Raw genomic sequence first — 26,158 nt, 5'->3', positions numbered from 1 at the left:
AGCAATTCCTACGAACCGGTGGATATCTGATTTTCTCTTTAACAATTTACTCTTTTATAAATGTGCTTTCGGGCGTCGTCAGATCAAACTACTTGGCCGTCGTGTCAGTGCTACCGGTGTCCAACACGACCCTGACAATGTCGTGCTGTCGATATCTTCTGCAGTTTTCTTGGGCACTGCTCAAATTTCCGACGCTTTGTTAATAATCAACTTCCGGAAATTGCACGGCCACTCCGGACCTGACCTTTTCTTGGGGTTCGGAACAAGTGGAGGCCTTTTTAGCCCCGATTTCTTCCCTTCATCTGGTGTGACCTTTATGGCTCCCTACCCCGCTATGTTGCAACATGCGACCTTTGCTAGCGCTGGAAGAAACCTACGACGCCCCCTGCTGGCCGCCTTCAACCTGCTGAAATCCCTACCGAGCCGTTTTATCGCGCGGGGCTGGACTTGATAAGCCCCTTCTGAATATCGACCATGGGGAAAAAAATGGGTTGCGGTCGTTATGGAATATACCACACAATATGCGGTGACGCGAGCGTTCCCGACCAAGTGCGCGACTTACGTTGTCGATTTCCTGCTCTACAGCATCATCCTCCAGCAAGGCGCTCCTCGTCTCACAGATCGTGGTCGCTGCTTTCTGTCTCGCGTGGTTGACGACATTCTCCTCTCGTGGGCTAGTCACCACAAGCTTACCACTTACTAGCCTCCTCCCCTCCCCCTCCCCCCCCCCCAATCTAGCGGTCTTAACGAAGGCCTCAGCTGTACACTGACCAACATACTATCTGTGTACGTTTCCGACGTTCACAGCGACTGGGACACTGCTCTGCGTTTGTCACGTTCGCCTTTTATTCATCTCGCCCTTTTCTGTTTGGCCGTGACCCACTTCTATCCTTCGACACCCTGCTTCCGTCTGATCCAGCATCCACCACTTGTTACGCTAATGAAGCCATCAAATGTGCGGCCATCGTACACTCGGTAGCCCACGTTCGGTAGCCCTCGCTCAGTTCTCTTTATCGCAGGAAGCAGAAAAGTCCCTCTATGGTCGTCGACAGAGGGTAGCCCATTTTTCTCTGGGCCCTCCTCGTTCTGCTCTGGCTCCCATCTCGTCGCGTTGGCCTTTGCGAGAGGTCTTGCCGCACTATTTCGAGCCCTATCGAGTTCTACTACGCCAAGTACCGTCTTTCTCATACATGAGATATCTCCACAAGCACCCGTATCATCGGGTGCCACACCACGAAGCGAAATCGTGCATGCTTTGCTTCTGAAACCTTACTACTGCGACACGCCGTCTCAACCATCGTAATACCGAAACGGCGCTTTATCTGCCGGGGGTAGTCTCACGGCTACTTAAGAACAGCATGATGCAGCTGCTTCTGAAGGAGCGATGAAGATGACAACGATGTGGGCATGACTGAACGATCGAGCTCACTGAAGCCACTGCATGTGTGCTGTGTAGCTTCACGGCTTCCTGTCAGCTATTGCTGCGTAAATACTCCCCGTAACGATATATGCAATAAGAAATGAGTGAATAAAGCCTTTATTTTAAGGAAGGGGACGGCTCTAGGCCGCTGTTGGTGATTAGGTGGAAAAGGAATGTGGGGTTCCCGGATCGTTGGTTGAAGCACATTTTCATCTCAGTCTTTGATCTTCCGCTTTATGCAGATTCAGCTGCATGTTCTGTTTCGCCGCTCTCGCATGGGCTGGTCGGCCCCTTCTGCACTACCTGAAACAAACCACTTTGTCTGCCATATGTCGCAATGGCTTTCAGTGTTTCAGGGTTAGTTCGTATTCCAATTCCGATTGTTTCAATGTCTCCGTGTAGTAAATGTTGAATCTCTCTTGTGAAAAAGCTGCACAGCTCCAAATGAGGTGTTGCAAGTCTGCTCTGCATGACTCCTGGCAATGTGTGCATCGGGTATAAGTGTTCGCAACCGTAGCTTGTCTGGTTTGGTGCCATTTCTCAAGTATGTGTGGTGTGTATGCAGCGTTGGCTATAACCTTATTAAAAAAAAACCTCCTCCATGCGAGTAAGCCCGCCCTTGTCGTCAAACACATGTACTGGTGTAGCTTCTAGTAGTCTCCGTTTACTGTCTACATTTATATTAGAGCGAATGTAATGCTTCAGTGCTCTGCTAGGAGAGCCTTCGGCCAATATCTTTGGGTATGGATTTTGGTCCAGGGGGTTTGGCAAGGAAGTAGAGTGCTGGGAGTACGTGTAATCAAGCCCACCCGCTTGCGCGGCAACTGCGTGAGCGGCTGCGTCTCCCCCGTCCGTGCCGGTGTGCCCCGGTGTCCATAGGATTTCAACATTTGTCTCATTGTCCTGTACTCTCTTTAGCTTTTTCTGGTGTCGTTGGCAACAACATCATCTGTCGTAGACACCGTTAATCGCCGTCGTAGACACCGGTAGACTCGCCGCTTCGTACGAGTCAGCAAGGATCCGATAATTATTTCGCACACTCTGATCTACAATGTCTCCCATGTCAATAAAAATTGTGTTGACCGCTCCCCATATAGCTGAGTCCAGCGTGCAAGGTTGCACCCCCGGGAAGCTGACATGTGTGATAGCCATTCTGTTGGGGTGCAGATGTGCTAACCCAGGCGATGCTTGCTATGTCGTTTGTGATTGCAGCGTCCGTGTAGATGTCAATGGTGTGCTGCCGCTAAATTTAATCCAGCGACGAATCTTTGTCGTTGAGGCTCGGCCTCAAACATGTCCTTGCAACACGGATCTGAGTCTTCCTTATAAATGAATCCGGAGAGGTGTGCCACAAAACAGGCCGAGAGGTGCGCGTGGATGATATGCGCGCATGCATTCTCGCGACACAGATCCCAAACAGACGAAACCCTTGCGAGCCAGCCCAGTCAGCACAAAACGCATGCGTGCCTTGGCACACAGCGCATACCTTCTATTCTTCTTGCGTTATGTGCTCACATTTCTTGTGCCTCCGGCGAGCGAAAGTCTAACCGCGCGCGAGAGACACGGATTCCCTCGTCGAGCTTCGGGTAATCCTCGTGAAACCAACCTTTGCCGCTTCTAACATTCTTTATTATTGTTTTTCTCCCTTCCGCTAGCGATCTCTTTGCCTTCGTTTTGTTGCCTTTGCACTCGGGCTTACGCGGTGCGACAGCCTAGGGAAGCCCCTGAGGTTTCTCTCATCCCGGCATCCTCGACGAACGCGACCGTGCGCTGCATTGGTGGCGCTCGCTGTAAAACAGACGTCCATATAGAGCTCGAAAGGAGCCAATCGAGCCAGTGTGGTTTACAGAGGTCTCCAGGAGGCAGCTCTCTTAGGCGGACTAGAAGGGCATGCGCACCTTGGTTTCCTACAAAGAGAAGGACACGACGCACGTGCCAAGGAAGTAGGCAGCTACACGCTACCGGAGACTTCAGAGCATACTGCGGCTCTCGGCAGACAGGCTGACATCTTATGCGGGCTGAGGCAAGGACACGAGACCAATCGGCCATTGTATTTTCGACGGCGGCCATTACAAAGTTGGTATGAAACTAAGTCTGCACCGGCGGTATATGCTGTGATATTCTCAAACAAAGCTTGACGAACGCGACATATTTGTCACGTTAGGTGACGTAAAGTCGAGCTGTACTGAAAGACGAAATCCCCATCGAGATTTCTGCAGCAAGCTTTTCATCTAAGATGAGTTGCAGTAACAGAAAGAACAACTGTTGATGGACCACCTCTGTGAGAGAGCATGTCTGATAAGTGGCGTCGTCGAAATTCTCTGTTATAAGTCTGCTTTTCTGACTTATGCGGGCCTTTACAAGAATACTGCGCATTCTTGAATTTGTAACGGTGCTCCGAGTTTCGACCAGCCTGACGGTGTTGCGCATCGACGAGATCGCGTTCGGCGCCGACTGGGTCATTCTCGAACACGCAATCTCAAAGGCTTTTCACAGACAGGAAGGAGCACTGGATGTGCGAGTGAAAGCTAAAATCGCCTTCACCAGGGAGCAGAAGCAAGCGCATCAAGATACTGGCTTGTAATACAAAATGAACGACGAACTCTCAGCTGCTGTAGGCTACAGCCTTGTCGGAGAACCAGCGACGGAAGGCGTGTACTGTGATCTGATGGACGATTTCAACCCGTTGTGCATACAGGACACCGTGTTTGACGACAATTTCGACGCCGATGCGACCAGCACATTTTCAGGTAACAAAGATCAGTTTTTTTTTCTTTTCTAGATTTGTGCTGGTATTTGGCAAACTGCGCTCTATACATGGGCGGATTGGGAGGAATTGTAATTTAAGCATTGCAGAATAGCACAGATTGTTGTGTGTAAATTATGTACGTTAGAATAAAATAAGGACGTGAGACGAAAGTATTGCATTGAGGGCACGAACTCATAGTCACAGGTGTGTATTTAACTTTAAAGCAATTGTGTATGGCCAAAAATTCAACACATTTCAGCATTTTGTGGATTTGACCAGCTGAAAAACCGTGGAAGAAATTCAAGGGAATTGCTTTACAAAGAAAATAAGCTGCGTCACAGTGTGTGGTAACAACATTCGGAACGTGCTTCGTAGTTTTAAAGGTGTGCGCTCTTTACAGACAGCGTAAGGGCTGAATGCAAATTGAAGTGGTATGAAAGTTATGCAAACTTGTAAATTTCTGAAGCGTCTTTCTGACTAGTGCAAGTACGCGTCTAAATATTGGCTCAGCTAGCGACAGTTAAGAAAGTTCGATTGTCACCCTGTGCTCTTAATCGACGAAACAGCAGACCCCTTGGACGCCAGGGACTGCGTTGCCGGAGCACCTGTTGAAGATGGGACCGAGATGGACTTTAGTGACCCACTGTGTTCGGAAAACCACGACAGAAGCCTGTACGAAGTGAGTGTAGAAGAAACCTGCCAAGCGACCGGGTGAGTCAAAGACGTCTGACACATACTTTAGCAATGCACACCACTGTATAGCTGCGAAAGAGTGATAGCCATATGAAAGGCGCATGCGAATTGGAAGACGGTGGCCCGCGTTGTTCCCCGCTACTACAGAATACTTTTACAAGTCGAATCTTCTAAGTGAATGTGGCAAAGCCCAAAGCAGGGCCGTACCAAGTAATTATTTTCGGGGAGGGCTCTTTGAAGACAACCGCGGCTAGTATGAAGGATTTCTGTTAACTTATTTTCGTGCATGAAGTAAGCGCATTATACTGACGTATGATACTATAAGCACATAACGAACATCTTGACAGATGTGTAAGTTCTGCTGAGCAACATATCACTGAAGCGTTAATTATGGGGGTTTTTAGGACCACTTAACCTTCTCCATGGTTACGGGCCTGTCCCAAAGTGCTTGGGGTAACTGTCAGAGTCGGTGGCGTACTGTCAGGCCCCGCCTTGCAGCGCCGCAGCATGGAAGCGGCGTAAAGTGGTAAACTTAGTATTTCATTGCTTGGCTAAACAAGATGGAGCCATGTACGTGGTAACGGGCGTCGATATGCTAAGGAACCCGACTGCAGCGCAGAAAACAGGCAAGCAACAAATAACTGGGACAGAAACAAGCGCTGTCTGTCCTGCACTTATAACTCTCATACCTGTGGAGTGCCGCGTGTGATGTTCCTTTGTAGGTATTTTGTTTGTTTTACCATTGCCTGATTTCCATCATTGTTCCTTCGCTTCCCACGCGTCTTGCAATTGGCGTTCAGGTGTTCACAAATTTGTGTATATGCATCAACTCAGTGCTTGTGTCTGCCACTGTTAGTAGTCTCTTGTCGATTTCTGCGCTGTAGTCGCTTTTATTGCGGATTACAAATTAGCCCGTTCTTATGCTTCGAATCTAGCGTGTGTGTCACGTAACTTGTGACAAATTCTGAAAATTTGCAAGTGCCACGCAGCTGGATAAAACTAAGATAATGTTGCTTGCCGTCGCTTGGAGAAAGTCGGAATAATTATTTGTATTTCGCCTAATTACATAATTAGTTATTGTTAACAAATAAACTTCCATAAATGTTACGTTCAAAGCAAAAGTGTGTATGAGAACATTATAGACCATCCTGAAAAATTCCTGATCCAGCTTTCTGTTGTTCAATATGTACAACATAAATGTTTTTTTTAAAGCCTGAACCAAAGCCCGCGAAACACAGCAAAGTGCCGCGCAACTAACCATACGCATGGTAGAAGTATTCGTGCCATTCATGCATTTTTTTTTTGTTCTCACTCTCGCAGGTTCATCTTATTATTATGTCATCCCCGCTCAAGTCGCGCTATTTATACGAACGCTATCTCTCTGTGACTACCGTAAAATAGCCGACGTTGGCTGTTATCGGTATTGCCAGCTATAAGCACCACCAGGCCGCTGCGCAAAACTAACTATACTTTAGGTAACTCCCGGAGTTAGTCCGTCCGTCCGTATGTTGCGTTGCGAAATGCTCAACACTCGTAATAGACGTCGATCGCTAACATTTGAGTAAAAATTTGAGTAAGAATTTGAGTAAGAGCGTATGTTTATTTAAATTTTATATCGCTGTCATCGCAAAGCTAGGTTCATTCTACGCATGATATTCAAGCCATTATCGTAGCAGTACGTAAAGGGATCTCAAAGGGACACCGACAAGCGACCCCCAAGATAATGGGACCATGCTCTGTGGACGATAAAAGGTGGCATAACACACAAGGCTGGAGTGGCAGTCTGCTTGTACCGACCCAGATGCGGCACTGTAATTAAACCGTATGGCAAGCCAGAATAAGCCAACAACGCGCAAATACTTGGCTAGTTTGCTGTGAACTGTATACAAAAAAGAAAAGGAACGAAACAGTCCAGATTTTCCATGGCCTTCACCAAAGGGTGCTCCGCTCAGCAGAGGGCCCAGAGCGACTGGTTGCTCCGGCAGAGGCAGATATTTCTATGTACTTAGATATGCCAGTATGATGTCAAAACATGAAGGACTGACACCACGTAAGTGGGGAGCTTTTTTGGGTTCATTTACAGGCTGATAACAATGATGAGGACACTGCTGATGAGCCACAAGGAAAAGCTCATGCCTAATGCAGCTAATATGCCACTAATCCTCTGGCAAGTCGTTTCAACCTAATGACACCCAAGACATTTTTTGAGCAAATCAGGCGAAATGTCAGTTTCGAGACTGCACACAGATGTACAAAGCGCCAGCAAGTAGAATTACCGAGTGGCCCAAATAATACAACACGAATGACAAATGATTTAAATCTTGCGATATGTGGCAACGAATGTCTCTTTTGTAACATGCGTCTTCTAATTTTAATATTTCGGGAGACCTAGAAGTGGGGATCTCCTTTTCCTTGACGAGTTTTGTTAAGAATAACAGATTTTCTTAATCCCTTCGAGTTCGTATATTAACGGGAGCCCACTCATTCACTGCAGTTAGGGTGCTCGGGGCTGGGATGTGATATCGGAAGACTTCCAGTGTCCTTACACGCGAGTTTCTCCGCCACGCAGCGGTGTGTCCGTGAACGGCAATGGCGGTGGTCGGCGGGAGCGGCGCAAGCAGCGGCGCTACCGCACGACGTTCAGCAGCTTCCAGCTCGAGGAGCTCGAGAAAGCGTTCCAACAGAGCCGCTATCCTGACGTGTTCGCCAGGGAGGACCTGGCTGCCAAGATACAGCTGACCGAAGCGAGGGTACAGGTGGGGAGAGCTCCGGACAGTTGTCACGCGCGCAGTTTCGGAAGCTCCTCCGTACAGGGTGCAGTGAGTCATTCAGCGCTCGTTAGTCCAGTATAGACAGGCAAGGATCTCCTACTGATTGCGAACGAAAGCAAGTTCTTGTCATTTGTGCCTTTTAAAGAACGTACATGAACTGCATGTTTAGACACTGTCCACTATACTTCGTATACAGATGGCGTGCTTTGCTTTCTGTTGTTAGTTGGAGTTAGCAGTAGTCATTTAGTTAGTAGAGTTAGTTAGGGATTAGCTGAAGGCGATTGGAGGTTCGGTGGCAGAAAAGCAGGCAGACCACAAAGAACGGAAGCGTACAACAACAAAGTTCCCAGTAGGAGTTCAGAAAGTTTGATGCTCGGAATATTGTGCCTGTAAAAAAGAAATGAATAAAGTTGGCAAAACATTAGGCAAAATAAGTAAATTGCTTAGAGGCGCAACCCACTGCTCTGTTTCAAGTGGGACGCTCATAGCATCCATCCTTGTTGCCCTACGACGCAGCTGTTACACTTCAGGCCCTATTGTACTCCAACGCACAGCAATTCTGCACTCCTATCTGGCTGCTGTGGTACCCACGTCTGTTCTGAAGAATGCACCACAGGTTCAGTTATGTGAGCGGTAACGTATACGGCAGCGCATACATGCAGGTGTGGTTCCAGAACCGGCGGGCCAAGTTCCGCAAGCAGGAGCGCCACGACGCCAAGCGGCTGTCTTCGTTGCTAGCTGAAGCCAGCATCCTGGCCAGCGAGGGCAATGTCGAGTCGGCAGTCGCCGTGGACGGGCTCGCCGGCATAAGCGTAGACGTCCTCAAAGGTCTCCTCAGTGGGTATACATGCTTGCCTCGTGCCGCTTCTAACTCGCATATTACTCACCTTTTATTGTACGCGTGTGTACACTATGAAAGTGCGGGCGCGTAGTATACTGCGTGTGGGTGGGACACACACACACACACACACACACAGGTACACGTGTGTAGCTTACATGTTTTGTCCCCTTCCCATCTCCTTACGGCACATTTCATGCATTAAATTTCTGATGCCGTACTTAAAGTCTCACTTATTCTAGACTAGAAAGAAAAGCCACGATTTTTCTATTGTCACGGGGAAACAGAAACATGGTGGGAGGAACCCAGCGTCACACGTTCTCTCCCATCGCCTCGACGAGCATCCGCAAGCGACATTACTTTCCTCTCTTCTCCCTTATCAGAACAGATGACTCACGTGATGCTTTACGTCACGACTCCTGCCACATCTTCTCTCTCTCTTCCTTTTATGCTGAGCGGCGCGTTTTTGGTGGCGGCTTTGCGCACTCTGCATTTTCTGGAAATTCCCCTCGAGGGCGCATTACTGCATTGCGTCTGTGACGTCTCTGTTAGAGGAAAGAGGGGCACTTCTTTATTTAAGAGGGTGCGCAGGTTTTCACTTGACTTTGCAGACACGATTGTATTCGGCGTGATCTACGCGCCACGCAAATTTATTTACGATTACGAAACATGTTGTGGATAGGTCCCGAAACATCTTTTGCTAATTGCGCGAAATGTGTCTGTAATGAAGGGCACCTCCCCAGAGAGTGTCTTTGAATGTGCCTTGTGTGAATGGGCTACTGACAATTAAATGCTGCGCTTCAAGGGCCTCCTGAACTTTCCCTGCTTTTCGTATTTTGAGATGCTCCCGAACTTGTGCTGTAATGCTCCGTCGGTCATCGCGCCGTACTTTAGCGTTGGCATGACCTCCGGATCGTATGGAGCAACTTTCTTCAGCGCTTCTCGATCTAGAAGGCCATGCTATTGCCTATGCGTTACCGTTGTTCTTCACTATACAGATGAAGCCAACAGCCATTGGTGATGTGATTTCTTCGCTCTTGCTTCTACCGGAGGCGCTACGCAATCGTGAACTTCATAGACATCTGTCCAGTGATCATAGTGTGTAAAATCTGCTGAGAAATATGCACAATATGTGGCGAGGAGTGCAGGAAGTTGAAGGAATGAGCAGATGGCCTTTTGAACAGCACTGCAGTGTCAGCTCCCCAGCTGCGGTTACAGGAACAATATTAAAATTAGATGTTTACGACAGTATTGGCTGACGACTAAACAGGCTTAGCACGTGCTAAAGGTGTTGCAGGGTTGGCTGGACTTCTTTAACGCAAGAGAGCTTTGTAAGGATTCTTCTCCATCACGTTTTCTGGAACTGTGGTGACACATCCTGGTGTCACTGCAAGAGATGCTCAGGCGGTGCACTTGTAGGCCTCTACCGCCAGGCTTAAGCTGCAATCGAGAACCACCACGACACTGGTGCCGGTCAATGGCGAACAGCTAACAGAACGGAAAGTAATTTTTACAAAATGCGAGTTCACTGGTGCGCTTTTTGAGGATAAAATTTGCTCAGTTCTATTCACGTGCAGCCAAGGCGCGTAGTTGCGCTTGCTTTAACGTCATACTGGTATACTTATGTTTAAAGCACCTCCTAAATGAACCCGAAGGCATACAAAGAGATGGCACACACACACACACACACACACACACACACACACACACACACACACACACACACACACACACACACACACACACACACACACACACACACACACACACACACACACACACACACACACACACACACACACACACACACACACACACACACACACACACACACACACACACACACACACACACACACACACACACACACACATATATATATATATGTGTGTGTGTGTGTGTACTCTTAATGTTACTAAATAGCTAGTAAATGCATGCTTTTGCTAGATTACAATATATTTTACCACATTCTTACTAGTTCTGTACTAGCCAGTGGCTAGTGAAGCTAGTAAGTGCTGCCTTTACTAGCAAAAAAGGCTTCTTAGCAATTTTTACTAAGTAAATACTAAGCCGCTACTACGTCGTCTGGCCGTGGCCATATATGTCGTAATTGTGACAGTCTTATGCAAAACTGCGATGAACTGTAGCGTTGTTCGTTATGTTGGACTAACAGTTATGTGCGACGTCGTAGCACGTATATATGCAGACAGCATGCTTTAGAAATTTGTGCACAAAGCTTTGGTTATATAACCAACTACATAGGTGCTCACCGACGCAAAATATGCTCGCACAAACTAGGGTTATAAATACTCTTGAAGTTGCTGTTCGTGTAAGTGTCGCGTAGCACCTTTGTCGTTCTGTATGTGTGTTCATGCTTATCGTTACTTGTTTCGAGATATCTAGCACCTTCGTATCCGCAGTCAGTGCGCCCTAATGTCCTTCGTACACATTAACCTTCATTGATGCCTTAACATATAGCGAAGGACGCGGTTCTGTTTTTTTCATATATATTTCTTATTTACTTTCTTATACCTTTACAATACCATCGACTTCATATGACAATGCAAGTAGCACCTACAATTTAAATAGGCCCCATTGTATTGCTGGTAATTATATTTCAGTTGCGTTAGTGACTGCATTACCGAGGTGGTATTTAGTTAGTACTAAGCTAGTGCTTTTTTCAAGTTCCAGCAAGTAGGGACTAATTTTACCACCTGTACTATCGGCGTCAAATGAAAGTTGAACAGCGGAGCGCGTGGCCCAAGCATAAGTGAAGATATAGTGCGCGCCGTCCATTCATCACCATTGACAAGCGCGCACATCCGATTTGGCCGCACTGCGCGATCCCCCTCTAGTGAGATAATTTCGCTTCTGTCCTGGTTCTTACATTTGAAAGGGAGGAAATAAAAAATAAAAACGAAGCTAAAATATTGCAGTTTACGGCGAGTCTTGTCGCACAGATCGCCGAAGCCACAAGTGCTGTCAGCGCGAATAGCGGTGCGCGTGGTGCACTTTGCACCGTCATCGTCCGCACCGCGCGGGCAAATCTACCTTGCGATGACGGTGCACGGTGCGGGCGATGACGGTGCAAAGTGCACCACGCGCACCGCTATTCGCGCTGACAGCACTTGTGGCTTCGGCGATCTGTGCGACAAGACTCGCCGTAAACTGCAATATTTTAGCTTCGTTTTTATTTTTTATTTCCTCCCTTTCAAATGTAAGAACCAGGACAGAAGCGAAATTATCTCACTATCTCACTAGAGGGGGATCGCGCAGTGCGGCCAAATCGGATGTGCGCGCTTGTCAATGGTGATGACTGGACGGCGCGCACTATATTTTCACTTATGCTTGGGCCACGCGCTCCGCTGTTCAACTTTCATTTGACGCCGATAGTACTTACCTAGAAGGTTGGGCTTTTTGTGACAACTAACGTGTTAGTATTTAGTTAGTGAATATGACGACCCTTATTTTAAAAAGTGTATATATAATTCCACTGTTGTAATCTTGTAATCAACAGTGAGTCGTTTGGCAAACATTTTAGGAAACATGCGCTTTTATCTTTGGCCGTTGTGACCTCTTATCGTTGGGAGTTTAACGGGAAGCTGATGTGAGAAGCACAACTGAAAAGAAAGAAAAAAAGAAGAAAATTGGCAGTGGCTTAGCTCGGCTATGCCAGGATATACGTTGCGAAAGATAAGGCATAGCATGGTTAGCCTTGATTAATCTTGATTGCAAGTCCAGTTTAATCTGGTTGTCTAGCTATGTTGCGGCGTTTAGCCAGTCGTTCGGCGTGCTGTTCGTCTGTTTCCTGCGCGATTCGTTTCCTCGTTATCTCGTTCCGATGTAGATTCCAGGCCTCCTCCTGCTTTTCAGTATTGTCGCTGTCCATGCTGCCGCCTCAACTGTGGTTGCGGTGCACGCGAACTCTCCTTTTCAAACCTCCCACATGTTATCAGGCATGCGACGCAGCTGGCGAAGCGAGCGGAGGCGAGCGCAACGACGAGGAATGTGGTGTGACGTCATACCAAACGGCGGCGGCGGCGGAGGCGCGGCGCCATAGAATAATGAACCAACTTGCGGCGCTGCGCAGAGGCGGAACACCTGTGGCTCGATGCTACTAGTGGCGCATGCGCAGTTGTGACTAGGGAGCGAGAGAGAGAAATATCCGCGGTGATGCGCGCGTTGGGACGTCATGTGCCTCCTCAGAGCACCGCCACGGCAGAATCGGAAGTTCGCGGCCAGTAAAGCTTTCGCTTTTAAAAAAACCCTGCACGTGGATGGAAAATAAAATTATGGGGTTCTACGTGCCAAAACCACGATCTGATTATGAGGCACGCCGCGATTATGAGGACTCCGGAAATTTGAACCGCCTGCGGTATGTCAACGTGCACCTAAATCTAAGTACACGGGTGTTTTCACCCCCTTCGAAATGCGGCCGCCGTGGCCGTGATTCGATCCCGCGACCTCGTGCTTAGTAGCCCAACACCATAGCGACTAAGCAACCGCGGTGGGTGGATGAAACTTCAGATCACAGTCGTGTGTAAGACGGCATGTTTTCTTGAGGGAGGTCGAACGCACTGTCCTGGGTACATTTGAGACATAAAAAAAGATGACGGTTAAACTTCTATAGAAAGATTTGCTTCGGGTTCGGTTTCGACGCAGCCCGATTTCGTTCCGGTTCACTTCCGGTTGGGAGAAATAACATTTTCAAACGGTTCACGAACTGGTTTGCAACACTGAACCGGTTCGGGGAGGTCCATTTCATCATGTCCACGTCGTAAGGTGCTATCGACTTGTCCGCATGGCGCATGCGCAATTTTCATGAAGAGAGGGTGCAGAATGGGCTTCCTGGTGCGTCCGAGGGAGCAGTTGATATTTTTACATGAATATGTGTGAATGCAATTTAATCTTATACAGCTACAGCAGGCACGCACATAACGGCAGCCATATTAAGCAATGGCGTCGCTAGAGAGCGCTGCAGGCGGTGCGGCGCCTCAACGCGTCCGTCCCTGCGCTCCTTCTTTCCCGCCTTTCCGTCCTCGTCATCCATACTGAGTACGCGTAAAACTGCAGGAAATAGTATTTCAAAGCGCATATAAGCCCGCGGATTTTGTTATTTGTAAAATCAAAACTCCCATGGTCACAATCGAGTTATAGCAAATCGCACAATGAAATTTAGCAATATACCATCGCAGATATTTAATAACGTTGTCGTGAAATATCTAAAAATTAAAGGCACTATTAAGTCTGATACAGTGTAGCGCATGCACAGGGATGATAAGTGACACTCTTGAAGTAAGAAAAAAAATCGCAGTTTCGCCCGAAAGGCGCAGCATCGATTGCGATAGCGAATTAGTGAGTGAGCCACCATCGTCGTCTCAACCTCGCACTCTTTCACTCGCACATACGGCATACGGCGGGCGGAGGGCGACGATGTTACTGCCTTTGTACTTCATCCGCAAAATCACGGCGATGCCGACAGCAATGGCAGTAGTGCGGCTGGAGGGTCCATATAATTGGGAGCGTCGCCAGAAATGATCCGGCAGAGCCCCTGAAACCACGGAACACAACTGGCATGACCGAATTCAGAAATGCAGGCGTGTCTGCCGAGGTTGCAGTAATTACCAGCACATACCCATCCTCTAAGCTCCTTCTCCCACATAACGCAAACTGTGAGTCGTAACAATATGCTAGTGACGTGCGCTGACTGATGTAGTAACTATTAGAAGATCGCTCAATCTATTGAGAACCAGTTGTCGCCATATGTGCTTGAACCGTTTCGTGCTGAACCGGTAACCGCTATTATTTTACAGCTAAGCTGTTAAGGGCTACTTTACCCACTATCGTGCCCGCGTGTAGAAGAAAACCCCTAAGATAGTGCAATGCCGGGCCGACCCGAGGCGGAGGTGACGTACGCGTTAAACACTCCCCATACGTGAGCCGATCCCAAAGATAGTGCAATACCGGGCCGACCAGCGGCAGAAGTGAAGCAGGCGTTAAGCACTCCCCATAATAATAAATAAATAAATGGAAATGGAAATGGTAAATATATAAATGGAAAAACACTTGGGCCCATCCCGAAGACAGTGCAATACCGGGCCGACCCGCGGCGGAGGTGAAGCAGGCGTTAAACACTCCTCATACTTCGGCCGATCCCGAAGATGGGGAATGCCGGGCCGACCCATGGAGGAAGTGCATTTCGCCATTAACGGGCCCTCATGCACAGCTTCCCTGGTCATCCTTCTTCACAGAGTGGAAGGGCATTGATTTTTTTTTTACAGCGAAGCTGTTAAGGGCTATTTTCCCCACTAGTGTGTCCGCGTGTAGAAAAAAAATCCCGTAGATAGTGCAGTGCCGGGCCGACCCGCGGTGGAGATGACGCAGGCGTTAAGCACTCCCCTACGTGGGCCGATCCCGAAGATAGTGAAATACTGGGCCGACCTGCGGCAGAAGTGAAGCAGGCGTTAAGCATTCCCCATACGTGAGCCGATCCCGAAGATAGTGCAATGGCGGGCCGACCCGCGGCGGATGTACAGTTCGCCATTAAGGAGCCACATACACCGCTTCACTGGTCATCCTTCTTCACAGAGTTGAAGGGCACTGAGTTTTTCGGTTCAATGTCGGTTAGGGTTCAGGCACGTTACAAAAATATCGTTTAGGGTTGGAGTTCAGTTCCAGCCAAAACTCCGGTTCGGGTACAGCTTTGTCTTCGGGTTCAGGTTTGGTTCCCTCCATTGAAGGGGACATTATACATAACGTCGGCCCGTTGACTTAAATTCCGTCTTGATGCATCAGCAGCTTTTACCGCGATGAAAGCAATATGCTTGTGTGCTTGTGCATATGCGCCAAGAATATTTGCGCCTGTGTGAGCACATCCGTGTCGACCAAAGTGGTTCCCTACTAAGTTATGAAGCAGACACAACAATCAGACTGCGCATCCAGCCACTGTGAAATTTTTGGCGAGTCAACTTTTCTTCATATGTTTCAGGCGGCTTCTCCGGCGACTCCTTTGCGGATCCAACTCAAGTAGGCGTCGTTGAGCCACTCATGGAAGGCTTCGGTAACGGAAGTGTCAGCGGCAACTGCGACATCAGCACCGCCGTGTTAGCCACAGACGGCGCCACCACCGCCGCAGGATTCAGTGCCGGTGACTTCGAGCTGCACCCACAACCGGCGCACTCGACGCAAGCCACAGAAACGCAAAACCACACAGGCAACACGTCTCGTGCCGTCGCGCCAGACGGCGACTTGCTGCAGATCGCGTTCGGCTCAGCCGTGGAAGACTTGACGCCGCCCTCTTCTCTGGTCGATTGCGGTGACAGCGCGCTCAGCGATTCCGTACAGAGCATGTTCGTCGAAATGTGCTTCCCCACTGAGATGCACGAGGGTGAACTGTGAGCGTGAAGCGCCGGCATCGGTCTCGAGGTTGTACGTTCGCGGTGTTTTGACAGTCTCGGGGAAAACGTGTTGCTCCTAGGGCACCCAACTGTATCGCAGTTGAATGCTGTGCTCAGGACACTATTGGTCACAGGTTGTTACGTTTCTGGCGTTGAGACCACACCTTTCAGTTTCGTCTGTGGTTCGAACAGATACGCACAGCAGGCGGAGTGCACCCCGACGCCACAGACAGGCTGCACTTTTGTTTAAGCTAATACTGTTGGAGCAGACTTTGTACTACCATGCTTGGGCATCGAAAGCGCATGGTCCACGGAGGTGGAGGAAAGGGTGCGGCCTACGGTTACTTGCGCGCCGCATCAGTGCCCGGCCACAATTTTTGCAAAGTAACTTACTCTGCAGAATGAAAGGGACCACCTCCTTATCCCGCCCATACATAAATGCCACTGATGCTGTGGTGCCGGAGGTGCTTCGCGACAGATCCCACTCACGCGATGTCTTTCGATGTATGCAACATGACCGACTTGAGTTCAGATTATGGGTGCTATAAACTAAAGCTATTCCAAATTTTTTATTCCATTTCTGCAATCAGCCCTCCACGATTGGTCAAATCTCTCCGGCCACCCCCACTTCGCTTAATTGTCTGTCACGCGGCGTCAGGAAAGCCGCCAAAGCTCTTCATCTGGTATGACGTATGCACCCTAACAAAAAAAAAGATAATTATCTCCGATTCTACAGCTTTTTTCACCACCAGCCCGCCGCAATTGGTCAAATGTTCTAGGGTTGCGCCCTCTTCACCTGTTTGTCACGCGACTTCAGAAAACTGCGAAAACTCACTGCGTCAAAGTGACTTGTACGCAGTGAAGTTGCATTAATATACCGAACAAAACTGAATTTTTTTAGGAATAGCTAGAGGCTGCCCCGTTCCGAAATAAATATAAGATGGCTGCCCGCTTAGCGTTCTGGCACTGGCTCCTCGGAGCTGCCAGTGGGATTTGCCTGTAATAAAGTTTGTTTGCGTGGCAGTATAGCGTTGTCGAGGTCTTCTAGCGCGTACACGATATCGCTCTACCAATTCTTCGCAGAGGATCCGTTTTAGCTGCATTTTTACCTTTCATTGCACGCCACCGCGATTTTCTACAAGAGACCGAAAGCTCAGCAAGAAGAAGCGGACCAATCGCATACGTAGGCACCGTGCACCCTTTACATCAAGTTATCTGTTTTCACTGCTCTAGCCCGGCACCACCGAAACCTTGTCCACTTCTGCATGCTCCTAGTCTCTGGTCAGAGAATTAGATAAAAAGAAAAGCCTGTCAAATAAGGCAATGCTATTCACTTTAAGGGGACAGGGTAAGTAAGCCCTATACTCCCCATGTATTTTTGGCCATATTGTGGCGCACTTTTTTCAGGAACTAATAGAGATATCGTCCAGAGGTTGATGCCATTTTGTTCAGTACTGTGTCTTCTATCTACTGAATCAAAAAGAGCTTATACAAAAAAGCGAATTATTAAGGATTTTTTTATTCCCAGACATGCTTTTAGATCAATCTTTGTCAATTTTCTTCTCATTTCACAAGAACTATTCATTGTACAGACTTAATTTTGGTTCAGTATATTGCCACGTAACAATTTAGTATGCACAAAAAAATCAGCATGCTAGCTTTTGTCATATTGAAAACAATGGTACCGACATAACGAAAACTCTTGTTTTGAGAAAGCCGAGTTTAAAGTAAACAATAACTTCAATCCCACGCTTTTCACACTGCAAACAATTTTTGACCCATTTATTCAGTAGGAGCCAGCTGCATAGTCATCATCTTGGTCAGCTTCGCGCTTCTTTTGCTGTCGTTTAGCTTCCCGAGACTGTTTTGTTGCTTGATGCGTAGCTCTGTCAGCGAAGTAAACTCGACGCCGGTCGACTTCCTTTAGCCAGCGGACAGTGTTATCGCCAGGATTTAGTCCGCATGCCTCAAGAACCTTAGTTCTTGCTGTGGTGCCATCAATTAATGTTAGGACTGCATCCAATACGGCAATCTTCAATGTCTTCAGGCCCACAACGACATTTTTGGAGCACGTTCCCACACCACGCTATAGAAAGACTCATTTGGGTTCTGGGTTCGTCCGTGCAGACACTTCGCCAAAACCTCCGGCTGTGAAAGCTGCCGATAAATGGTCTTCAGTGTGTCTAGAATAGGTGGCGGAAGAGTGTCTTTGTGCACAAATCGTTTACCTTCCTGCACACTTTTTTTGTAGGCACCCCAGGTGCCCGGCCTCTTTGAACAAAGTCCGTGGTATGGGTTCTTGTCAGATGATGCCATGTGAAAATAGGTTGCCCAAACGGCCTTCTGCATCTCTTCGAAGTTCCCGACGTTTCTTCTTATGGCCAGCCCATAGTAAGTCTGAAACTTGTCTATGGCTGCGTCCGTCAGTCGTCCTCTGCCCGAAAGGCACTTTCCATCAGACAACTTTTCGGTCCTCTTCTCATTTTTTAGCCGTCTCAATCTCGTGCCCATTCTCTTCAGCATGTGTCCAATACATTCAAGCTTAGTAACTTCAATGATCTCCCCATATGACTTTGCTTCTTTCACCGCTAGAAATGCTTTGCTGTCACCATCTCCCAGATATTTGATGTATCTCACTCCACGGCGTTCCTCACTTCTGTTGAAAATTTGCAGTGCACCCGAAACTTCCATGCCACCACTGGTTTCTTGGCAGTTCCGCTGCAAAACGTTTTCGTGTTGTGGGTCACTACATCCATCCTTTGAGCTGCACACCCGACAGTGTTTTGCTATGACTGCAACATCAAGCACTTTTCCGGAGTCAACGCTCGTCGCTGAAACGATGCCATTGTTGGAAGTGTGTCTCCGTTTTTGCCAACTTCCATCGAAGGCAACAGCGATGTCTTTGTCATTGTCATTCAGTTGCACAGCCTCTTCCACAGCACGCTGCATGGAATCCTCAGCGGCGGCTTCAATATGAAATAGCAACTCTTCATTGTACTTTGAGAACTTCGTTGGCGGCTTCGGGAGGTTCATTATGGCACAAAGCACACTTCCAGCAGCCGCTCCCTTACCTATGCATCTCAATGCATACACCATTTTCAGGTTGGCTTCATAGACGCCATAAGCAGCCTTTTCAGAAGTGTAGAATTTTTGTGAGGCACCACGCACCAAACAGTTCAACATGTAGACGCTGACAACACCTACGCGTTCAGCAGCATTTTCTTGAAACTTCACCTCGCCGCCACATAGTTAGCACGCACAACTTTTTGCTATAATTCTGAAAAGTATGATCATGTCCACAAGAGCATAATCGGTATCACACACACTTGGCCTTTCTTCTTGCGGCGACGCAGAAAGCTTCGACCTGAAGGTGCTGATCGGGTCAGCTGCTGGCGTTCCAAGGCCTTCAGGAGAACAATTTCGTTGAGCATCTGAAATGTACTGATTTTCATGAAACCGACGCTTTTGAAACATTTTCGGTCTGCCCATCGTGGCACACGAGAACAAAAAAACTCAAACACATGCAAGAATAATTTGCTGTCGCGGAAGACGCAGCACATACATCAGAACCAACGCTACCGAAGCTGAACACATGGAAAACGCGCGAAAGGCGGGAAACAGCGTCTCAGGCTTCTCATGGCTAACAGCTTGAACACTGTTGCCAGACAGCTTTTTCTTTCGGCTAAAATGGGGAAAACTGTAGGTTTTTTGCAGAATAACCATTGAATAACGCTGAAACAAAGCTACGAAAACACAGCGTGCGTAAAAATGGGCGGGTCGCTGGTCGCTTTGTTTTCAGAACGCTTTTTTTTTTGGCTTGATATGAATTGTGCAAAATAAAGTGTGATACTGAAAAAGATGCAGAAAAGCATGTACTTTCAGGTTTAGAAAAAAACAAAAAAATAGCTTTTTTTCATGATATTCGCTTACCCTGTCCGCAGACAAAAGTGACCTCCTGTAAACGAGCAGAGAGTTTCCTTGACCTGTTCAAACAATGCTGCGGGTCGGTGCCCCATGCTGGCGTCGGCGGTTACGTAAATTTGACGTCATGAGATTGTAATAAAAAATTGGAAGTTTTGCGTTATACGGCCCCAGCTTCACCGAAGGACCGAACACGTTGCGCGTTCACCGCAAACACTTCGCGGTATCGTAGACTTGCAAAAAAGAAGATGGTAACAGCAAGGTATACTTTCTTTGATTTCGGCTTGTGATAGCAGCTGCCATGTAACACGCTGCCCCACGGCAGTCATGCTTTTCTGTCGACGTACATCTCGCTGGCCAAGCTGCAGCACAAGGTCGTGTGCCGTGATCGGTTGTTGCAGCTCTCATTGTGAAGTGAGACGCATGACGTAAACAAAAAGGTCGCGCTTGGGCTTAACTTCCTTTTTGCTAAACGTGGTGCAACGTTTGATGGCGAAACGAAGGGAATGCTCGTTTGTATTATATTACTTGGGTGCATGCTTGAAAATGGCAGCAGATAAACTCCAGGTTCGTGAGCAATAACGGGTCCCAGTTTCTTCGCTGCATGGTTGTATTTTCACTGTATTGATAGAGTCTGAGACAGGCGATGAATAAGTTCAGAAGAAGAAAACTCACCGACGATTACGATACTCCCTAATGCGAAATTTGAGCACAGCTCTATACGCGTTTTCATTTCGCGATATATTGGCCGGCGCGGACAATCTGTCTCTTGCAGCACGTTGCAAACGGAGCGAAGAGTGACGCGTCTGCCTCGCTAATCGGCAGGTAGCAAGAGTCAGCGCGTGGGTGACGCGTGGGCGCGATTCACAGCAGCTGCCGCAAACAGACCTCCGCTCGTGCAGTGCTTTGTTTCCATACAGACGACGCGCGCTACTCTGGCGCCATCTCGTAGCCATCGTCGCCGCGCAGCCCGTCTTGCGCGGCACTACACTTTTCTTCTCACGCTTTCGCCATATCCCCCCCTCCTCCGTTTTCCGTTTCATGGTTTCGCTGCACCCTTCTCCTCCTCTTTTCTCCTCTCGCTCTTTTTGCTACCACGGCCTTTCATCTCACCGCTTAGCTGCGCGTTAGCTTTCATCCTTCACTGTGCTCGTTCGCTCGGTTACGAGGTACGACGCCGACGCTCGCCGCAGGAACGGGCGCTTAAGAGCTGCGCTCTAAAATCAGGAGCTAGTAACGCCTTCTGTACACAGCAACCTGCGGCTTACGAAGGTGACCTGCCGTTCGCACGCTATCCCAATTTCTCACCACAGGAGGAAAGTGCAGAGTGCGAATTTAAATTGCACATTGTTTTTTGAGTCGGCTATAAAAAAAGGTAAAGTATTGAGGCTAATTATTATTGCCGTTGCTTGCACAGGTATAAGTACAGATGCCTGTCCAATAGCTGTGCTTCATTGTATTCATGTTATAAAAATAAACGTGATGAAATGCGCGCTATGTGCAGATTTTTCAACTTATACACCTTTTAGAACATGGATAAATGATTGGAAATGCGTTAACCAGTAAAAAGCAAATGTGTTCTTGGCACGATGCTTTGGTCGGGTGAGATAGATTTCTACAGCCTTCCTTTTTTTTTTTCCATCAGCTAACCGTTAGGAATGGGGCATACGGCGTGACTGACAGATAACTTTGGGCAATGGCTGCCTATACCATGCTTTATTGTCGAGCCCTAAATTCTTTATTGGGTGGACGATAAACAAGAGAAAATAACTGATGAATGTTTTCATAGGCTTTTAACGGCTTAGGAAAAAGGAACAAATAACAGGGCTAAAGTATGGTGTCAGAGTCGCTTGAAGTTGTCACCTTTAAGTGATAACGTCGACGTTTACTTACGAAGAATTAAAATAGCATTTCAATGTTAGCACATGTCAGGTAAAAGTGGCTTTACAGAAGGGTTGGTTTACGTGCACGTGAACGAACAAGTAGGGGTGATATACACTGCTCTTTCTTTCTTTTCTGGCACTCATAATACTCATCTCTCTCTGACCGATGTGCGTTTAAAGCAGTACTCACATACATTTTTGATTTTGTAGGAGTGCTACCACTCGCTTCTCGCATCTAAAAGGATTGCGCTTCGCAAGCGTGAATGTTAAAAAATAACTATAGGTAGGGTTCAGCGTTCTCGGTTCTTATTCGCGCATTATTCAGTGTAATTTCTTTTGTTTTTATTTTTACCCAGAAATTTGGCTATACGCAGATTAACGCGCCGCATAACATTTTTGAGAAGCAGTCTAGCGGGGCCACAATACCATACGGCTTAAGAGTGAGTGCAGTTGATATTCGAAGTTCCATACACAAATGGAATGGTAGTTTATTTGTAACTCTATGGGTGTACAGACCTGAAACGAATATTGAACATAAAGAAAATTGTTCGGAAACCATCGACGATGATTGTGAATGTAAGCGAATAGAACGAACGAACGAACGAACGAACGAACGAACGAACGAACGAACGAACGAACGAACGAACGAACGAACGAACGAGCGAGCGAGCGAACGAGCGAACGAGCGAACGAGCGAACGAACGAACGAACGAACGAACGAACGAACGAACGCACGAACGCACGAACGAACGAACGAACGAACGAACGAACGAACGAACGAACGAACGGACGGACGGACGGACGGACGGACGGACGGACGGACGGACGAACGAACGAACGAACGAACGAACGAACGGACGGACGGACGGACGGACGGACGGACGGACGGACGAACGAACGAACGAACGAACGAACGAACGAACGAACGAACGAACGAGCGAGCGAGCGAGCGAGCGAACGAGCGAGACACGTGAAAGCTCACGCTCTATATAGTACGTGCGCATCAGAGCTATAACCGTTGACGTTGTATTGGCGCCCCGCAACTCGATTGCGCGAGAGCAGACGTCCTTTGCTACGGTGACTTATCACACGTCCGACCACCGACCGCCGCTGACCGCCAACACCGAAAACGGTTGAAAGAGGCAAAAAGAGAAAAAAGGTATCCGCTTAAAAAAATGCTATAGGTAGATACGGTCCTTGTCACCATCCGTGAACTTGTCCATTCATTGCAGTAGCCACAGAGCGAAGAACCCGGGCTAAGGCACTCTGCAACCCCCTTTCGCGTATAAGCTAACTCCCCCGCACTCTTTTCCCAGGCGAAATGGCCGCAAATAAGAAAAGTAAATATTGATTTGCAGGCAGGCTGACACGTAACATTAATCTAGTCAGGCTCGTTCCACCGGAGCTTATGTAGGCTATAGCATGCTGTGCACTTATTGCTGTCTTACGGCTTTCTGGTAAATTTGCTTTCACTCATCTTTTTTTTGATGGTTAAACAGCGCAAGGAAAAGACTTCCACTGGGCAAAAAAGGACAGGAAAAAGCTAGCGCACATACTCTGGGAGTGCGGGTCGACATACCCGAAGTTCATCAAGGAAGTTCATCAAAATAGAATGTGGCATACTTTTGTCATTTTTTGGGGGTTTATACTAGGAACGCTTAACTTTAGATATAGTATTTTATGCTAAAGTTGTCTCAAAATGCAGGTCCTGGCGCCATTGATGTTATTGTGAGCTAATAACAGTAAGATTTGCTGACGAAACATAGCAATAACGCTAGGTATCGCAGCGATCACAGTAATAGAGTGAGTCACTCTGTCACGACGTCATGACGCGTCTACCCCCTGGGTAGAGAAAGCGAAAACGGTTAGTACACTCTTAAAGAAAGTTTGCATCCCCCCCCTTATTTGCGGCTTATCTTGTTTCACCACGATAAACGTCATCTGCCTTGTTTGCGTTTCCTTTCTTGAAAATCTGCGCTCGCTACTTTGCTGTCGAGAGGGCTATATATGTCACGCTGATAACGGGCATGCCGTTCGTGACCTGGAAGTACCGGGATCGCAGCGTTAAAGAAAGGAAACGCAAGCAAGGCAGATGACGATTATCGTTGTGGGACAAGACAATCCCCAAAGGGTGCAAACTTTTTTAAGAGCGTAGAAACATATATTGTCACGTCGTAGTGACGTTAACGAACACAGTCGCTAAAACTGTGATTCACGAAGCTAACTCTTTATTAGGCAACTTGTGCCAAGAGATGCAAGTGTCGCTCAAAGTACAACGATATCGTCGAGCACAGTCGGCGATCGTCGAAAACCTCATCTGCGGATCAAGAGCGTCGGCTTTTAATTGTGACCCGTGGAACGCTCCATCGTAATCGCTGGTGCCCGCGCGCCCTGCAGAAAGTACCACACAATTCGTGTCGCGCATACAGTCTGATTACGCGAAGTTCGGTGAAAACAGACAAAAGATATAACTATTGATAACATTCGAGAGACTTCTCATACATGCAGGCGTGTCCCGCGCCGAGCGATTACATTTAACGTTTGTTAGCCGGTGAAGCGGTCACCGGAGAAACAAGTACAGGAGTCAATATTATAGTTAATTACTTAAACAGCTGTGATGCTTGCAAATATTCTTTCTAAGCTTTATATAGTTCGGACTTTCATTTAACACAAAAGAAAGATGATAAGTAAAATATGCCAAGCATATATGATCCTTAGCTCAATGGCTCAAGTTAGCATTTTCTTTTACAAAGTATCGCTGTACGCAGACAAGCGATAGCAATGACACTGATCCACAGTTGCTGTTGCGTAAAAAATGGATCTCCTCTTTGTATAGGTCAATTATAGCCCACAATTTCCCGTCAGTATAAAAAAATAATAATAAACAGAGATTTGACTTGTGCAGATATCGAAGGGTGGGGGGGGGGCGAGTTCTAGAAGTTTGCTGCAGCGCAAAATGAGGCCGTGCATTGTGTCACAGGACGTATAAGACATCCACGCATAATACGTAAGAGTGTATAAAGGCAACGAACTCTTAACGTAGCTTGAGAAATCACAGGAACATTGGAATGGGTTAATTAGACGTCGTGAATTGCCGGACGTGTGCGATTGCTCCCAGCGCAGTCAGATATAAGCGTGATGTGCATACAGGGAAAGTGCCGCACGTATCAGTTTCCCGCCAGTTGAACGCAAGTAAATGATTCAGAGGCCTTCATTACTTACGACATCGGTTGTTGCTGCTCGTAATTAATACCCTTGAAGCTGTAGCAGCCATTTTATTAGTATCAAATTCGAAGGACGCTACAAGAACGGCCTGGGCGCGCGAGTTTTCCGCCAGTTCTGTGGGCAATAGTGAAGGGGTCGATTCTAGAAGACAGAGAGGTAAAGCGGATGCCTCTAAGATTCATCAAAATAGTGACTTCTGAACGATCGCTACAAGCCGAAGTGGTTAGGTTGTTCGTTATGAACGGACCTACTGCGCATAACGAACGTGGTATATGCGTCAGTGGCCGCCTTTGGCAACAGCAACAGAGCTTTCTATATAGATATACGTCAGCAGCAACATGCAAGTGACAAGATTGCGCAGGTGCACGCAGTCACGCGCTTAGGTACCCCCTTCCGCAACACGTTTCCTCGAAATAGACATCAAAACAAGCCCCCGCATATGCTAACATATTATTCTCCGTCTATGAAACGCTCTGGTTATGCATATTCGTTGAGCTGGAGCGGCACTGGGAACGCGCACGCTGGCTGGGCCCTCTGCATGAATTCTTGCTAGTCGACTCCAGTAATGGTGGGTTAGAGCCTGTCATGCAGTCATGCTATTGCTGCACGTGAATCGGGGCAGACGGCTGGTGCACATTAAGCACTCAACTGGCACGGTCCGAGCTGCAGTGCTATTGGCTCATTCATTTGGTGCAGAGGGAGGCAATAAACGTGATGGAGGCACGTGTAGGAGGACCATGTTTCGAAAGTTGTTATCAATTTTCTAATCGCTTCACCATTGGTTCTGCGCCACTTCCCCACCCCCCTAACTGGTGGTATACGAGCAACGACAGGAAGCCTATACGCAACCTATTACTGAAGCGAGCAGAGCGTCCCCAAAAGGAGCCCTGCAGAATATTTCACGTGCGAATTAGTTTCTTCGCTTTCTCCCCATCTATACTTCGGCGGTCGTCGCTTTAAAATGCACTAGTGTCGGGCGCGTTATAATAGAATCGACTTAAAGGTTAACTCATATCTTTACCTTTACTGAAAAAAAATTATGCGTGGCTCTGCTATCGCAAACACCACAGATCAGTGGAGCTGGAGGAAGGCCAGTAAAGTAGTGCCAAATCGCGCACTTAGTCTAACTTTTGCTGGGCTTCTTTCAGCTCCGCTAGTCTCTGGTGTTTGCGATAGCAGAATCACGCATAATTTCTTTTCCGATGCGAGAAAGAGTACCGCCGAAGCGAGCACACGGGTTTTTAATGGAGAGCAATGACGT

At 47.8% G+C, this 26,158-nt stretch overlaps 1 protein-coding gene across 1 annotated transcript; it reads left to right on the top strand.

Moving 5' to 3' along the window:
• Positions 1–4,010: 4,010 nt before the first annotated feature.
• On the top strand, positions 4,011–16,061 carry LOC142570371 (uncharacterized). The gene is made up of 5 exons (XM_075678761.1): positions 4,011–4,170; positions 4,739–4,880; positions 7,432–7,618; positions 8,296–8,470; positions 15,460–16,061. The coding sequence occupies exons 1-5, from the start codon at positions 4,011–4,013 to the stop codon at positions 15,867–15,869; spliced, it is 1,074 nt and encodes a 357-aa protein (XP_075534876.1). The 3' UTR covers positions 15,870–16,061.
• Positions 16,062–26,158: the final 10,097 nt, after the last annotated feature.

This window comes from Dermacentor variabilis, chromosome 2 (genome assembly GCF_050947875.1).
Source record: "Dermacentor variabilis isolate Ectoservices chromosome 2, ASM5094787v1, whole genome shotgun sequence".
Classification (NCBI taxonomy): domain Eukaryota; kingdom Metazoa; phylum Arthropoda; class Arachnida; order Ixodida; family Ixodidae; genus Dermacentor; species Dermacentor variabilis.
Note: the sequence above shows the minus strand (reverse complement) of the source record. Positions and strands in the feature narration are given on the sequence as shown.

Bases quoted from the DNA above. Each gene is read 5' to 3' on its own strand.
- LOC142570371 (XM_075678761.1), top strand. From the start codon at position 4,011: ATGAACGACGAACTCTCAGCTGCTGTAGGCTACAGCCTTGTCGGAGAA. The intron at 4,171-4,738 runs GTAACAAAGATC...ACGAAACAGCAG, and splicing joins TGCGACCAGCACATTTTCAG to ACCCCTTGGACGCCAGGGAC. The intron at 8,471-15,459 runs GTGGGTATACAT...CATATGTTTCAG, and splicing joins CGTCCTCAAAGGTCTCCTCA to GCGGCTTCTCCGGCGACTCC.